The 15,976-nt window shown below is 42.3% G+C and overlaps 1 protein-coding gene across 1 annotated transcript in view; it reads right to left on the bottom strand.

Moving 5' to 3' along the window:
- The window catches only part of dnah7 (dynein, axonemal, heavy chain 7), a 304,502-nt gene that overhangs the window by 68,124 nt on the left and 220,402 nt on the right, over positions 1-15,976 (bottom strand). The window contains exons 44-46 of the mRNA XM_056288870.1: positions 7,970-8,316; positions 6,907-7,087; positions 4,019-4,204 (exon numbers count right to left, since the gene is read on the bottom strand). Of these exons, the coding sequence (XP_056144845.1) occupies positions 4,019-4,204; positions 6,907-7,087; positions 7,970-8,316 (714 nt within the window). The remainder of the gene's footprint in view (positions 1-4,018; positions 4,205-6,906; positions 7,088-7,969; positions 8,317-15,976) is intronic.

Consider the following 15,976-nt stretch of genomic DNA (forward strand, 5'->3'; position numbering starts at 1 on the left):
CCTGAATGCTATTAATGTATTGACTAATTGGGCCATTTAAGCTGACATAATGATCTCCATGGCCTTCGGCTATATGACCAACTACTAAAGTGGGGAAGTCCTCACAATATTCTCCAGATGGTGAGACAACTGAGGAAGCATCCGAACCAAGGGTAGAAACAACCAAAAACTGAACTTGGAAAATTTGAGCAGCTCGCTGGAGAGTGATGTGATCTCCATAAGTTCCCAACTCACCCATGCTATTAATGTAGTCATCCCAGTTTTGCTCAGTAACAAAGTTTAACAAATGTGTGCCATCAAGACCTAAAGGATTTGCCACCAAATCAGATACAATTTCCTGTCTAAGAGTTGTGGATGACCGAAAGATTCCCAAGCTTGCTAACTGGTCAGCCATAGCTGCAAATTTACAATTGCCATCTGGGAGAGGATCAAAAGCTACTTCCAGTCCAGAAGAAACAAATGAATGAAGCTGATCTGAGTGACTTTTTGCAATTAGAAAAAACTTTCTCTTCGCATTAGCTGACTGATTAAGAGTTCTTCGTTTTTTTCGGGACAGTGCATTGGATATCAGCATGGCCCTCTCTATTCTCAGTATCATTGTTTGACTGTAGGACAATATTAGACTTTCTGCCATAACACACCTCAAAAGGGGAGGCCCGGCCAAGTGTCTTCTTTGGATCATTATTCAGAATTCTGGCATAATCTGGCAAATGGTCCACCCAGTTAATACCACGCAAATTCAACAGGTCATCATATTTTTCCTTAATGTTAGATGCATTCTCTCCACCTTTCCTTGGCTTTGTGGGTAGTAAGGGGCACTCCGAATGACCTTTACTTTCAGGGCATGCGTTAATTTTTCCACTGCCCCGCGAAACTCCTTTCCTTGATCGTGTTGGACTATTTTTGGAGTACCATGCTCTTTGTAAATCGCATGCAAGTGCTCAGCAATTTCACTGCTGGCCTTGTTTTTCAATGGCTTCAGCCAAACATATCTGCTAAACACATCTTGCACCGTTAGGATGTATATGTACACTGATTTTCCACATGTTACTCGCCATTTATTCATATCCATTAAGTCAATCTGATGTCTCATTTGAACTTCCTTCGCTGTTATTGATTTGGGGATTGGTTTATTCGTAAATTGGGCCTGTAAATGATGATAATTCCTGCATTGGTTTAGTTGTGATTGGATCCTTGCCTCACTGATTCCTTTGTATTTCTTTCTAAAGAGCATCATTAGTTTTCTTGCCCCGGAGCCTTTCGTGTTTGCTACGCCATTCTCCACCAAGTCGGGAATTGAGCCTCTTTTTGCCACTCTCTTTCCATCACATAGGACAGTCTTGCCATCATCGCCTAGAGAGAAGCAGCCCCTATTCCTCCAGAATCTTATAACAGCATTGCGTTGCACTTTTGTTTGCATTTTAACAGGGACATCAAACTTTCCTTGTAGTAACTGGGAGATGGTTTTGTAGGTTTCATCATCCATTGGCTGGTGACCATAACCACAGCACATGGCTACAAGAGCCAGTAGCAATATAATTCCAAGTTATTCCTCCAGAATCTTATAACAGCATTGCGTTGCACTTTTGTTTGCATTTTAACAGGGACATCAAACTTTCCTTGTAGTAACTGGGAGATGGTTTTGTAGGTTTCATCATCCATTGGCTGGTGACCATAACCACAGCACATGGCTACAAGAGCCAGTAGCAATATAATTCCAAGTTTCATTCTGTTGAAAGATATGTAGGCTATTATATTCATTAAAATTAGAATGCTGAAATCTCCTCATTTACTTATGGATGTATGACTACAATATCCATGATTATTGTTATAGTAAAAATGATAGAATGACAAGCATGGCTAGCATGATTACTGTCCTGTTATTAGCATTAATGCAAATCCTAAAAGTATGTTTTCAAATCCTTGATATTCTGTCCTTTACAGCATTATAAATTTATAAACTATTTATGTCCAAATTTGTTGAGTTGAAAATTTGAGATGATGTAATACAAACCTTTTAAAATGATCATGATCCAACTGAGAAAAAACATGTGTGGAAGTAGCTTGGAGGTAGCTTTGAGGAAGAGTAAAGCATTCATGCATGTCCAACTTTGACCTGTCGGTGGCGCTAGACCTCTCGAGCTTGCGTTGCTTAAACAGTATCACCAGTTGAATCCATTTATGGGTGGTCTGCTGTTAAATTATTACAATATTGGGGAATTATTACATTATCAGGGCCAGGGAAATGAAGGCTAACCCGATAATGTAATAACGTCCCGTTAATGTAACACATTATTACATTATTGGTATAAAGTTTATTACATTATTGGGAAATGCACTTTATTACATCATCAGGAAGTTATTACATTATCAGGTTTTATTGCATTTTCAATGGACTCAAGAGCAGATTTTTATTACATTATTGGGGTTATTACATTATTGGGAATTTATTACATTATCAGGTTCTACAAGGCTATACCTGCTTAGCTTCTGTCATTCAGCAGAGCCAAGGTACATGTTAGTATGGCTGTCGTCAGTGTGCATATATATTTACATATTTAAACTTACACATGCACAAAATCACTCAGACATGTGACTCAGATCACTCTGTAGTCCACAATCCCTCTATAGTCACTCAGAAGTGACCAAAACACTTAATCCACTGTCTCCGCTCTATCTTTTTTTCAGTGGACAGTGGCTCTTAAAAGAGTGAAAGTAAAAGTTCACATTTACAAAACACTACTAGCCTGCTCTGGGAAACATGGGGCTCAGCTGGAAGAGGAAGTAAAGTGCCTCTTGCATGTTTACCTTCCAGCAAAGTACTTTGAATCATTCACAGGCTTTTATTAACCTGAAAAAAGTACCTGCACATTTGTGATAATGCACCAACCTGCAAAACTCTATTAGCTTTACAGTTAATGAAAATGTGAACTCCAAATATATTACCTGTGCGAGAGCTCAGGTTATGTCAAAGAGGCGTGCCATTCAAACAATTTTTTAAATAACATAAACTCGAATCAAATCTGAGGTCACTTCTTGTGGCTGCATCACTTCTTCTGCCATGTGACAAATTCCTATTATCTGCATTTTGATCAGCGAGGCCATCTATTTTTCATGAATGTTCTTCGCTTGTTGTTTAAAAATACTCGGGTGAGCCTAGGATTGGCGTTCACCAATCTGGTCTTCAGAGGAACGCTCTTTAATGTGGCTCCCTCTGAGCATGACAGAGAAGCACACCAGTTAAATATTTACAATGTCTGGCGACCCTCGTCTGTCACATCAAAGCCTTGATTCAGTGGCGATGACTGAGGCCCAGTGACTCCGACAGCTCTGCACAAACAAACAAGCCTTATTTCCCATTCAGGAGGCTTTCAATTTCACAGAGATTCACTACATTTCTATAGTACAGTATCTCATTGTACAATGCATGACAAGTCTCGAAATAATTATAACTGCAACTGCCCTGCCAAAAGTGCCTTTTAACATTGGCTGTCCTGCTGTTAGCAGTGCCCTGTTACATGTCCATTCTTTTCTGAGAACCAAATTCTCTAGAGCCCAGGCCAGCACTAATATAGGCTTATGTTTAGTGGAGTTCATATGTACCCAACTCGAGACATGCATTATCCATCCAGGAGCTCTACCCAAGCTAACTTGCCAAAGTTGGTACAAGTCCCTTAGTTTCTACAGCTGTTAGTGTTACTCAAGTAGTGGCTGTCTTACACTGACTGTGGGTACTCCCTTTTAATATTAGCTGGTAAAATTCAAATCACAGCATAAACTTTCCACATCTTTATAGCATATTTTATTTAACCTTTAAGCAGATGTTTTGTTCAAAGACATTAACACCCTTAGGTGTTGGAAAAATAAAATAAGCTAAAAGTTATAAGATTTATATTTTCAAATTCAGGGGTCTAACTGCTGATTCAGTGCCTAAAAAGTGTACACAGCACTAACATATCGGCAAATGTATTTTTCACGTTTTTTTTATGTGTCGGTACCATCTATGCCCCAAGTATACCTTTCTGTAGCTAGAGGTGAAAGCCCCCAGGTAGGCCACTATGCCTGCTGAGATGAGGATGTCCCCAGTCAGGTTGTTGTAGAGCTCTCCCAAGTTGAAGGCCGTTTCACTCCAGCGAGTCTTTTCTCCACCGAGGCCACCAACAAGCTGCTCAGCTCGCTCCAATTTCTTGCAGCACATTTCCACCTGGATATCATCAATAGAAAGTAAAAACAGCCAGAAAGAAAGGGTAGTATGTATATGAAGGGTTGGTGGTACTAGTCTCTTGGCACTAATAGTTTTCAATGTTGCTGAAGTGCCCACAAGCAAGGGTGCAAAAAAGCAACTGAAGTGTACCAACTGGTTCCAAGAAGTGCTGATAGCCAGACTCAGGGAGAGGCTTTAGATTTATACTCTGATATTCTGCAATTTTGCAAACTTAACCATTTCTTCCTATTTTTCTTTGCCAATCCCTGACCATGGGTAAGGGATCAAAAAAGTACACAAACATGATTTACACTAATTGTATAAAGCAATAGGACCATCTATTCTTTCCTTAAAAAAAACAAAAACAAAACCTTACCCAGTGAAAGCTACGACCTTGATTTCACCAATTACATTACATTACATTACAGTCATTTAGCTGACACTTTTATCCAAAGCGACTTACAATAAGTGCATTTAACGTGGGAAATTAGGAAAACTACTAGTCATCAGAGGTCATAAGTGCATCTAAACAAGCATCTAAGAGCAAAACCAGTGCTAAAGTAAAAGTGCAAGAAAGAGTTTGTTTTTTTTTGTTTTTTTTAATGAGTGAATACAATAAGTGCTAAGAACAAGTAGCAGGGTAGTAGTTCTTGAAGAGGTGAGTTTTCAACCTGTGCCGAAAGATGGGCAGTGACTCCGCTGTCCTGGCATCAGTGGGGAGTTCATTCCACCACTGTGGGGCCAGGACAGAAAAGAGCTGTGACCGGGTCGATCGGCAGCAAGGGCCTCTGAGCGACGGGGCAACCAGGCGTCCCGAGGCAGCAGAGCCAAGTGGTCGGGCGGGGGTATAGGGCTTGACCATGGCCTGGAGATAGGAAGGCGCTGTTCCTTTCACTGCCCTGTAGGCTAGCACCAGAGTCTTAAACTGGATGCAAGCAGCTACTGGGAGCCAGTGTAGGGACATGAGAAGGAGAGTTGTGTGGGAGAACTTAAGGCGGTTGAACACCAGACGAGCTGCAGCTTTCATTAAAGCCACTTTTCTCATGAAGAGGAGATACAGATGACAGAGAAGAGAGAAGACCAGGGACGGGGTGTTTTTCAATTTTAAGACAATTGATAAATGGGCTATATGACTTTGGTGTAAATGTCTTCCAAATATTTTGGACATGAAATGTGAACAGTAAAACCTTAACCTTGTCATTTGCACTGGAAAACTTTTAATGGAAGGCATGACTAAAGACCAGGGCATTAATCTTCACGGAACTCCATGAAAATCACCAATCCTTCATAATATCATCTGTTGCAGTTGATGCATTATTTGTGGCCTTTGAACCCTAGAGGAAGAACAAAAACCAGTACCTCCAAAGCAACCATCGGTGTTCCAATAGAGGAAAATAATTACAAATGTGAATCTTACTCGTCTAAACATCATCCCTAACATGAAAATGAATAGGTTAACTTTACTGGGGAGAGTTGTAAGACTTTAGTGCATGAAAAGACTAAAAAACAAAAACTAAAAGAAAAAACAAAAATAAAAAACGTGGATCCGGGAGGCAGAGTCCATCAGCTGACCTCCCCCTGGAAGGATGAGAGGAGTGAAAGAGACAACCTGAGGCCAAAGCATGAAGAGGGGGAAAAATGAGCAGACATACAAGGATGGGGATTGGGACTAAGGACAAGAAAGAAAGCAACATCAACTATAAATTTAGAAGAATTAGAGAGGGGGGGGGGAACCCACAAAAACAAGCAGTGCAACTTAAAAATTTGTGTAAGGGGGGTTGCATCTCTTTTGATGACTGAATAGTTCCCTTTTTGAAACACTATTAAAGATGCCAGCATGCCTCAAAGAAATATCTTTGATTGAATCAGGGAAAGGAGGAATTCACAGCCATTTTTGGGCTCTTGAAAAAGCCTACAAACCTATATGAAAGAAAGCTAAAGCTGAAGAGATGCTTTTCATGTTTTTCTTGCAACCACAATCTTTGAAAATAATATCAATTAAGTTATATTGAAAATGTATTGCAAAGATTAAGTGTATGTGTAATTTTGAACTTTTTGAAACTTTAGAACTTTTCAGGGACAGAAGTGAGAAGTCTGTAAAAAAGATGAAAAGTGGGAGGATGACAACATGAAACTTTATCAAAAGATTGACTTTTAACATGATTTTCATTCATCTATTCTGTCATTGCTCAATAACAAAGGGACCTTAGGACTTTGATAAAGGCAGCTGGATTATTTTAAAGACTTTTTTCTATGTTTTTCAGTGTTCTGAAGAGTTTTGTTCTGCACTGTTGCAAGATATTTGCTATCTGAAAGTTGAAATCCCATTACACTAATGAAAAAGCAGCAGCAAAAACTCTTAAACTCTATGGTATACGCTTTTTACACAACATTAGAAAATATTTCCACATATTTAATTGCAGCCCTTTTTGAGAAGTTAATGTGAAAATCTCTACCAAGAATGTTCTATGTTATATTTTGTGTTGGTCAGTTGACTGTATTGAAATACATACATCCTATAAGTCATTGCAAGTTTTTTTTCCAAGAACTTTTCAATTAATAGCTAAGAAACTAGCACACAAAGGTAGAAGACAAACACAAATTCCACCATAAACGTGCAGTGCGTGCACACACGGACGCACGCACGCACGCACGCACGCACGCACGCACGCACGCATGCACACACACACACACACACACACCTGATTCTCCAAGTCAGCCTTCTTGTTTTTGTTAGTGTGTAGGGTCTGTTGAAGCTTAGCCAGTTTATCCTGGACCTCTTTGAGAGCAGCTTGCTTTTTGTGTAGGCTTTCCATAGCCACTTTCAGCTCTCCTTCAGCCTGGGCCAGCTTCTCTTTCTTAGGCGCCACCACCTTGGCAACTCTGAGGGATCCACAGAACATAAGATTCAGGAATGTGTTATCTAATGTGTTCCAATTAAGATATTTTAATGTGTTGCTATGACTAATCGATCTTAAAGACATATAAATTAATGCAAATTCTAGAATTACATGTATGCCAGTACCATGTGACATGAACGTGTTGATGTAAATCTAACACTTGCCAGAGAAAATGTCTTTACCTCACCTACTTCTACAAAATATTAAAAGGCCCTCCCCTTAACATTTATTCGACTACATTTTTTTTGTGTTACATGTCTTTGTTTGTTTGTATATATTTCTTTAAGGCATCTCCTCTCTTTGTTATATTTCCAATTTCTGAGAGAAGAGAATATCCATCCATCCATCTATCCATTATCCAAACAACTTATCCTGCTATCAGGGTTGCGGGGATGCTGGAGCCTATCCCAGCAGTCATTGGGCAGCAGGCAGGGAGACACCCTGGACAGGCCGCTAGGCCTGAAAATAGACTCTAATAAAGGTCCAAATATTTTGCAAAACTATTCTTGCAAACTAATTCCCTTTCTTTCCAATGACAATTAGATTACATGTTCTGTAATTTCTACATCTAATATTATCCATGCAGTGTTATTTTTGCTGATTTGGTTACCTATTGCAGCTACATCTACCACCACAACAAATGCAATGATGTGGCCCTTATTTGTGTAGTACCCTAAAATAAGGAAATGTGATTATTATTTATTAAAAAAGTTACCAGTAACCAAGATTCAAATTTATACTAACCATGTAAAAAATTAATAAAAAGCTAATGGTTGAAATCTTTCCGTTTCTTTAACTTTATACAATAGCTTTTTCATGACTGATGGGACCTCTTGTGAACAAAAGTCAGAATAAAATAACTTACTTGTCATAGGAGTCCATGGCACAAACCCACTTACACAGCCCTTCAGCAGCCATGGAAGCTGTTCGAATTTTCTCTGGGACAAAATCTGGGTTGGTTATATACTTGTTGCGGATGATGGCAATGAGATTGGACGGAATGTTGTCTTTGTCATACTCGTGGAGGCTTTGAAGGAACTTCATGTCGCCCAATAGTTTTTTGGCTGGACCCCAGAAGTCCTCAATCTTTTTACCCGTTCCTGATGGGTCAGGCACACGGTCAGGCTTGATACCCTTGAGGATACAGATGGCTTCCATCACCAGCTTGACTGCTGTAGGAGGGCTTTTCATAGACTTGACCACTGTGATGTCCTGGAGGGGACATGCAGGGGTATGGTCAGTTTGCAATGTTATCCTCAGGCCAAACCTAGTATCTTCACAATGTTGACTTAAGAAATTAAGAAGAAATTTCAATGGGTTTAATTGGCCTTGGCCTACAAGTCAAGGAGCTTTCTCTCCAAATTCTGAAGTTGCAAGATTTTTTTCACGATAGTACTGGTATGACACTAGTGTTTTAGGTAACTAGAATAATAAAGGCAAAAATAAAGGCAACCGTTTTGTCAAAACATGCTGAGAAATAGACAATGTTCTACGACTGAGTTACAACAATAATATTATACTGTATAAAGCACTGAAAATAAATCTTTAACAGCGATAGAATTAAATATGTAGGAAGGAAAGAAAACTCATTAGTGCAATTGAATTGTTCATCATGTGTAAGGTAAAAACAGATGTGTGAGTTTTGATATATCAATTTCATTTTTTTCCCCTCAACTCCAGTTATCTCATAGAAACTTAAAAGGCAAGGCAAGGCAAATGTATTTATATACAAGGCTCAGCGTTTTCGGTTTTTACCGATTTTAACCGAAAAATACCCAGATTTTTAAACTGATTTTCACCCGGATTTTATGTTTCCACGGATCCAACAGTTGTTCCTGGTCGTGTGAGGTTATGTAACAGTGTCCTCTTGTGGCGAAATTCGGCATGCTGGATGGCTTTGAAAAATAAATACCGAAAACGCTGAGCCTTGTTTATATAACATATTTCATACCCAAAGGCAACCCACAATACTTTAGAGAGTACACAGGCAAAAGCACAAGAAACACAAGTTAAAACAATAAAAGCAAGCAAGCAGAAGCACAGAGTAAAAACAACAAAACACAATCAATAGCATACAGTAAAAACAATAAAATAGGCAAATAAATTTGATTAAAGGAAAATTAATTAAAAGCAATGGTAAACAGGTAGGTCTTTAGCTTGGATTTGAAAGTAGTCAGCATTGTCTCAAGTCTTCAGGAAATTTGTTTAACATTTGACCAGCATAGAATCTAAAGGTAGCTGTACCATGTTTAGTTTTGACTCTGTGAACAGCCAGCAATACAGTACCAGCCAACCTAAGAGATCTGAAGGTTTGTACTGGGTCAGGAGATCTGACAAGTATCTAGAAACTACATCTGTTCCTACATTTTTTAGCGTTAGTGGCCTTTGGCTAGCCCATTCTAAGCAAGAAAACCAAAGTACAAACGCTATGGTGCTTTCATTCCCTGAATCTTGGATGTTTTCATTTCCATACCTGCATTCTGTGTGTGTCACTTAACTGCGGATCTTTATTTTTATCCACAAGGCTTTATGGTGATATTTTTTGCTATTCCACCCATTATCTGGATGCTTTATTATGTCTATTGCTTTATACGTCATACTCATTTATATGCAGTTGGGAAAAATAATTTTCATCAAATTTCACACAAAGAAACAATGCACTCAACTGATAACAGGCTTGGAAATGTTTCACTGCAAATGAAATTGGCTTCTTAGCGAAGCCTCCCCCTTGATGAGTGAGGACATAAATGAGAACATCTGTGCAGAAGGTGCCTTACTTTTGGGGCCATCTGAATGTTGCCACTCCCCCCAATGATGCCCCTCCCACTTGTGAACAGGTTGGCAAGACAACTCACCAAGGTATAAATGTAACAGCAGCATTATACGTGGTGCCGTACTATGGCGACTTGCTATGAGCTACTCTCACACTTTGTTTGTTTTCGTGTAATGTGTCGCTTTTGTTGCACAAAATGCGTCTTGCATAATTACCTATGATCACCAGATTTTACTGGACGTAAGACTGATGTTTCCAACAGCTGGAAGCTGCATGACTTGCCGAGAGAGATTACCTACAACAAACAGGTACCACTATGGAGTAATGGCCACAGACAGTGCTTCCAGAGGCAAGGTAAATGAGGCGACACCCTGGTGATGCTACGACAGCGTCCTACCCGGCCCCCAATTCCCAGCATACCGCTGTCTAACATCCAGTCCCTCAACAACAAACTGGAATAACTTCATTGCCGTATAAGCTCTCAAAGGGACATTAAGGACTGTTGTGTGTTCTGCTTTACAGAGACTTGGCTGGGCCTTAATACACCTGATAGGGCTAAACAACTGAAGGTTTTTCTGTGCACTGCATGGACCATTCCTTGACGACTACTGGCAAGGTAAAGGGAGGTGGTGTATGCATCTTTGTTAACAATTCATGGTGCACTGGCATGGAAATAGTCTCTCAGTCCTGTTCGCCAGTGTTGGAACAATTAACAATAAGGTCCAGATCAATTCTATCTCCCAAGGGAATTCCCCTGCGTGTTGTTAACTGCTGTCTACATACCGCCACAAGCTACTGCTGTGGCGGCACTGGACAAACTGTATGGAGCCATTAGCAGGCAGGAGAACTTGCTCCATTAAGCCATTTCAATTGTGGAGGGGGACTTTAACCAATGTAACCTGAAACCTGTACTACCAAAATTTTACCAGCATGTCACCTGCCCAACCAGAGGCATTAAGATCCTTGACCACTGTTATTCCACAGTCAATGCAGCTTAAAGGTCTATCCCACGACCTCACTTTGGGAAATCCAACCACCTGTCAGTGCTCTTGCTTCCTGCCTACAAGCAGAAAGTGAAGTGCATGTAGTCCGCTGTGAGGACAGTACAGTGCTAGACTACAGAACATGAATCCAAACTTCAGGGATGTTTTGAATCAAAAGACTGTTCAATCTTTAAGGATTCAGCCTCGAGTTTGGATGAGTATGCTGAATCGGTCACTGGTTATGTTAGATTATGTGTGAATAACTGTATCCCATTATGGTCTATTCGCTCCTACCCAACCAGAAGCCACAGATTAACAGCAACATTCACTTGAGGTTGAGGGAGCATAACACTGCTTTTGACTTGGGGGACAAGGATACTACAAAAAAAGAAAAAAAAGAAATCCAGGTATGACTTAAGGAAAGCCATCAAAGCCACAAAAAGATAAACTGGAAAATTATTACAGTGGTTGTGCATGTGGAAGGAGCTGCAGGCGATTACGGACTATAAATCTAAACCCAGTGTGGCTATCAACACCTCTGCCTCTCTCCCAGATAAGCTTAACAACTTATAACCACTTTGAAGCTTACACTTGGACCCAGTGACAGCAGCACATTGCCCACCCGATGATGTCAAACTACAGGTAACAGAGGCTGATGTGAATAAAACTTTTAAAATTCAATTCAATTCAATTCAATTTATTGTCATTAAAAACAATGTGCAGGCAAATGTTAAAAATGAAATGAGGGCTGTGGCTTCACCAAACAGTGCAAGACAGACACAGACAAACACAGCAAACACAATATAAGATATACACACATGAAGACCAAAAGCTAAAAATAAGTTAAAAAAGAGCAGAAGTACAAAATATTTAAAAATATCCACAGACATTCAGTGGGTGGCCAGGCTCAGGTGGGCAACAACTTGTGGAAAGAAGCTGTTTTTGAGCCTGGTAGTGCGGGCTCGGAGGCTCCTGTAGCACCTCCCAGAGCGCAGGGGGGAGAACAATCCATGGTTGGGGTGGGTGGGATCTCTGCTGATGCTCAGACCCCTTCGAAGGCAGCGTTTGTGATAAATGTCTTTTATAGCTGGGAGCTGGGTACCGGTGATATACTGGGCCGCCTTGACGACCCGCTGCAGAGCTTTCTGGTCTACTGAGGTGCAGTTGCCGTACCACACAGATGCAGCTGGTCAGGATGCTCTCTATGGTGCAGTGGTAGAAGTTGGTGAGAATTTTGGGGGATAGACAGGTGCTCCTCAGCCTCTTCAGGAAATGCAGGCATTGTTTGGCTTTTTTCACAAGGGCCTGGGTGTTTAATGTCCAGGAAAGTTCCTCGCTGATGTGGACTCCAAGGAATTTAAAGCCGGAAACACGCTCCACTTCCACCCCATTGATGTGTATGTGGGAGTGGCTGCAGCTTCTAGACCTCCTAAAGTCCACAATCAGCTCCTTTGTCTTCTGCACATTAAGGACAAGATTGTTGGTAGCACACCATGCTGTGAGGTGCTGAATCTCGTCTCTGTAGGCCGCCTCGTTATTGTTGGTGATACGGCCAATGACTGTGGTGTCATCTGCAAACTTAACTATAACATTTGAAGGATGAGTCGGCAGGCAGTCGAGGGGAAAGAGGGAGAAAAGGAGGGGGCTCAGAACACAGCCTTGAGGGGCACTTGTGCTGAGGGTCAGGGTGGAGGAGGTATGGTCATCTAATCTAACAGACTGAGGTCTGTTGGTCAGGAAGTCAAGGGTCCAGTTACAGAGGGAGGGGTTGAGGCCAAGGGAGAGGAGTTTGGTGGTTAGTTTGGCAGGGATGATAGTGTTGAAGGCAGAGCTGTAATCTATAAACAGCATCCGGATGTATGTGTTGTTAAGTTCAAGGTGGGTCAGAGCAAAGTGCAGGGCAGTGGCAATGGCATCCTCAGTAGACCTTTTGGGACGGTAGGCGAACTGATGTGGGTCGAATGTGGGGGGGATAATGTTTTTGATGTGAGCCAGAACCAGTCTCTCAAAACACTTCGTGGCAATGGGGGTGAGTGCTATGGGTCGGTAGTCATTCAGACATGTGGATGTTGGTTTCTTGGAGACAGGAATGATAGAGGTGGTCTTAAAGCAGCATGCCGGGACTATATATTGGGACAGTGAGAGGTTAAATATAGTTAACCCAGCCACTGAGGATGCACAAGCCAGTGCATCCTTAGTGCCGGTCCCAAGCCCGGACAAATGGGGAGGGTTGCGTCAGGAAGGGCATCCGGCGTAAAATCTTTGCCAAATCAAATATGCGGATCATAAATAAGACTTACATACCGGATCGGTCGAGGCCCGGGTTACCAACGACCGCCACCGGTACTGTTAACCAGCAGGGTGTCGGTGGAAACTATGCTACTGTTGGGCGAAGGAGAAGGAGAGGGGGAAAGCATGTCCAGAGGCAGCTAGAGAGGAGGAAGGGTAGGCATGTGGAGGTGAGAGTTGGAACTTTGAATGTTGGCACTATGACTGGTAAAGGGAGAGAGCTGGCTGACATGATGGAAAGAAGAAAGGTAGGCATACTGTGTGTGCAAGAGACCAGGTGGAAGGGGAGTAAGGCCAGGAGTATCGGAGGTGGGTTCAAACTCTTCTACCATGGTGTGAATGGGAGGAGAAATGGGGTAGGGGTAATTCTGAAGGAAGAGTATGTCAAGAGCGTGCTGGAGGTGAAGAGAGTGTCAGACAGAGTGATGAGTATGAAGCTGGAAATTGAAGGTTTATTGCTGAATGTTATCAGCGCATATGCCCCGCAAGTTGGGTGTGAGATGGATGAAAAAGAAGAATTCTGGAATGAGTTGGACGACATGGTGGAGAGGGTACCCAAGGAGGAGAGAGTGGTGATTGGAGCGGACTTCAATGGACATGTTGGTGAAGGGAACAGAGGTGATGAGGAGGTGATGGGAAGGTATGGAGTCAAGAAGAGAAATGTGGAAGGACAGATGGTGGTCGATTTTGCGAAAAGGATGGAAATGGCTGTGGTGAATACATATTTCAAGAAGAGGGAGGAACACAGGGTGACGTACAAGAGTGGAGGAAAGTGCACACAGGTGGACTATATCTTATGTAGAAGGCGCCATCTAAAAGGGATTGGAGACTGCAAGGTGGTGACAGGGGAGAGCGTAGCTAGGCAGCATCGGATAGTGGTCTGTAGGATGACTTTGGAGACCAAGAAGAGGAAGCGAGTGAAGACACAGCCGAAGATCAAATGGTGGAAGTTGAAGAAGGAAGACTGTTGTGTGGAGTTCAGGCAGGAGTTAAGACAGGCACTGGGTGGTAGTGAAGAGTTGCCAGATGGCTGGAAAACCACTGCAGAAATAGTTAGGGAGACAGCTAGGAAGGTACTTGGTGTGTCATCAGGACAGAGGAAGGAAGACAAGGAGACTTGGTGGTGGAATGAGGAAGTACAGCAAATTATACAGAGGAAAGGGTTGGCAAAGAAGAAGTGGGATAGTCAGAGAGATGAAGAAAGTAGACAGGAGTACAAGGAGATGCAGCGTAAAGCAAAGAGAGAGGTGGCAAAGGCAAAGGAAAAGGCGTATGGTGAGTTGTATGACAGATTAGACACTAAGGAAGGAGAAAAGGACTTGTACCGATTGGCTAGACAGAGGGTCCAAGCTGCAAAGGATGTGCAGCAACTTAGGGCGATCAAGGATAGAGATGGAAATGTGCTGACAAGTGAGGAGAGTGTGCTAAGAAGGTGGAAGGAATACTTTGAGGGGCTGATGAATGAAGAAAATGAGAGAGAGAGAGAAGGTTGGATGATGTAGGGATAGTGAATCAGGAAGTTCAGCGGATTAGCAAGGAGGAAGTGAGGGCAGCTATGAAGAGGATGAAGAATGGAAAGGCAGTTGGTCCTGATGACATACCTGTGGAGGCATGGAGATGTTTAGGAGAGATGGCAGTGGAGTTTTTAACTAGATTGTTTAACACAATCCTGGAAAGTGAGAGGATGCCTGAAGAGTGGAGAAGAAGCATACTGGTACCGATTTTCAAGAACAAGGGCGATGTGCAGAACTGTAACAACTACAGAGGTATAAAGTTGATCAGCCACAGCATGAAGATTTGGGAAAGAGTAATAGAAGCTAGGTTAAGAGGAGAGGTGACGATCAGCGAGCAGCAGTATGGTTTCATGCCACGAAAGAGCACCACAGATGCGATGTTTGCTTTGAGAATGTTGATTGAGAAGTATAGAGAAGGCCAGAAAGAGTTGCATTGTGTCTTTGTAGATTTAGAGAAAGCTTATGACAGAGTGCCGAGAGAGGAGGTGTGGTATTGTATGAGGAAGTCAGGAGTTGCAGAGAAGTATGTAGGAGTGGTGCAGGATACGTATGAGGGAAGTGTGACAATGGTGAGGTGTGCGGTTGGAATGACAGATGGGTTCACGGGTGGAGGTGGGATTACATCAAGGATCGGCTCTGAGCCCTTTCTTGTTTGCAATGGTGATTAACAGGTTGACGGACAAGATCAGGCAGGAGTCTCCATGGACGATGATGTTCGCGGATGACATTGTGATCTGTAGCGAGAGTAGGGTGCAGGTTGAGGAGAGCCTGGAGAGGTGGAGGTATGCACTGGAGAGAAGAGGAATGAAAGTCAGTAGGAGCAAGACGGAATACCTATGCGTGAATGAGAGAGAGGACAGTGGAATGGTCAGGATGCAAGGAGTGGAGGTGACAAAGGCATTTGAGTTTAAATACTTGGGGTCAACTGTCCAAAGTAACGGGGAGTGCAGTAGAGAGGTGAAAAAGAGAGTGCAGGCAGGTTGGAGTGGGTGGAGAAGTGTGTCAGGAGTGATTTGCGACAGAAGGGTATCAGCAAGAGTTAAAGGGAAAGTTTACAAGATGGTTGTGAGACCAGCTATGTTATATGGTTTGGAGACAGTGGCACTGACGAAAAGACAGGAGGCGGAGCTGGAGGTGGCAGAGTTGAAGATGCTAAGATTTTCACTGGGAGTAACGAAGAAGGACAGGATTAGGAACGATTATATTAGAGGGACCGCTCAGGTTGGACGGTTTGGGGACAAAGCAAGAGAGGCAAGATTGAGATGGCTTGGACATGTGTGGAGGAGAGATGCCGAGTATATTGGGAGAAGGAT

This window comes from Lampris incognitus, chromosome 11 (assembly GCF_029633865.1).
Source record: "Lampris incognitus isolate fLamInc1 chromosome 11, fLamInc1.hap2, whole genome shotgun sequence".
Taxonomy (NCBI): domain Eukaryota; kingdom Metazoa; phylum Chordata; class Actinopteri; order Lampriformes; family Lampridae; genus Lampris; species Lampris incognitus.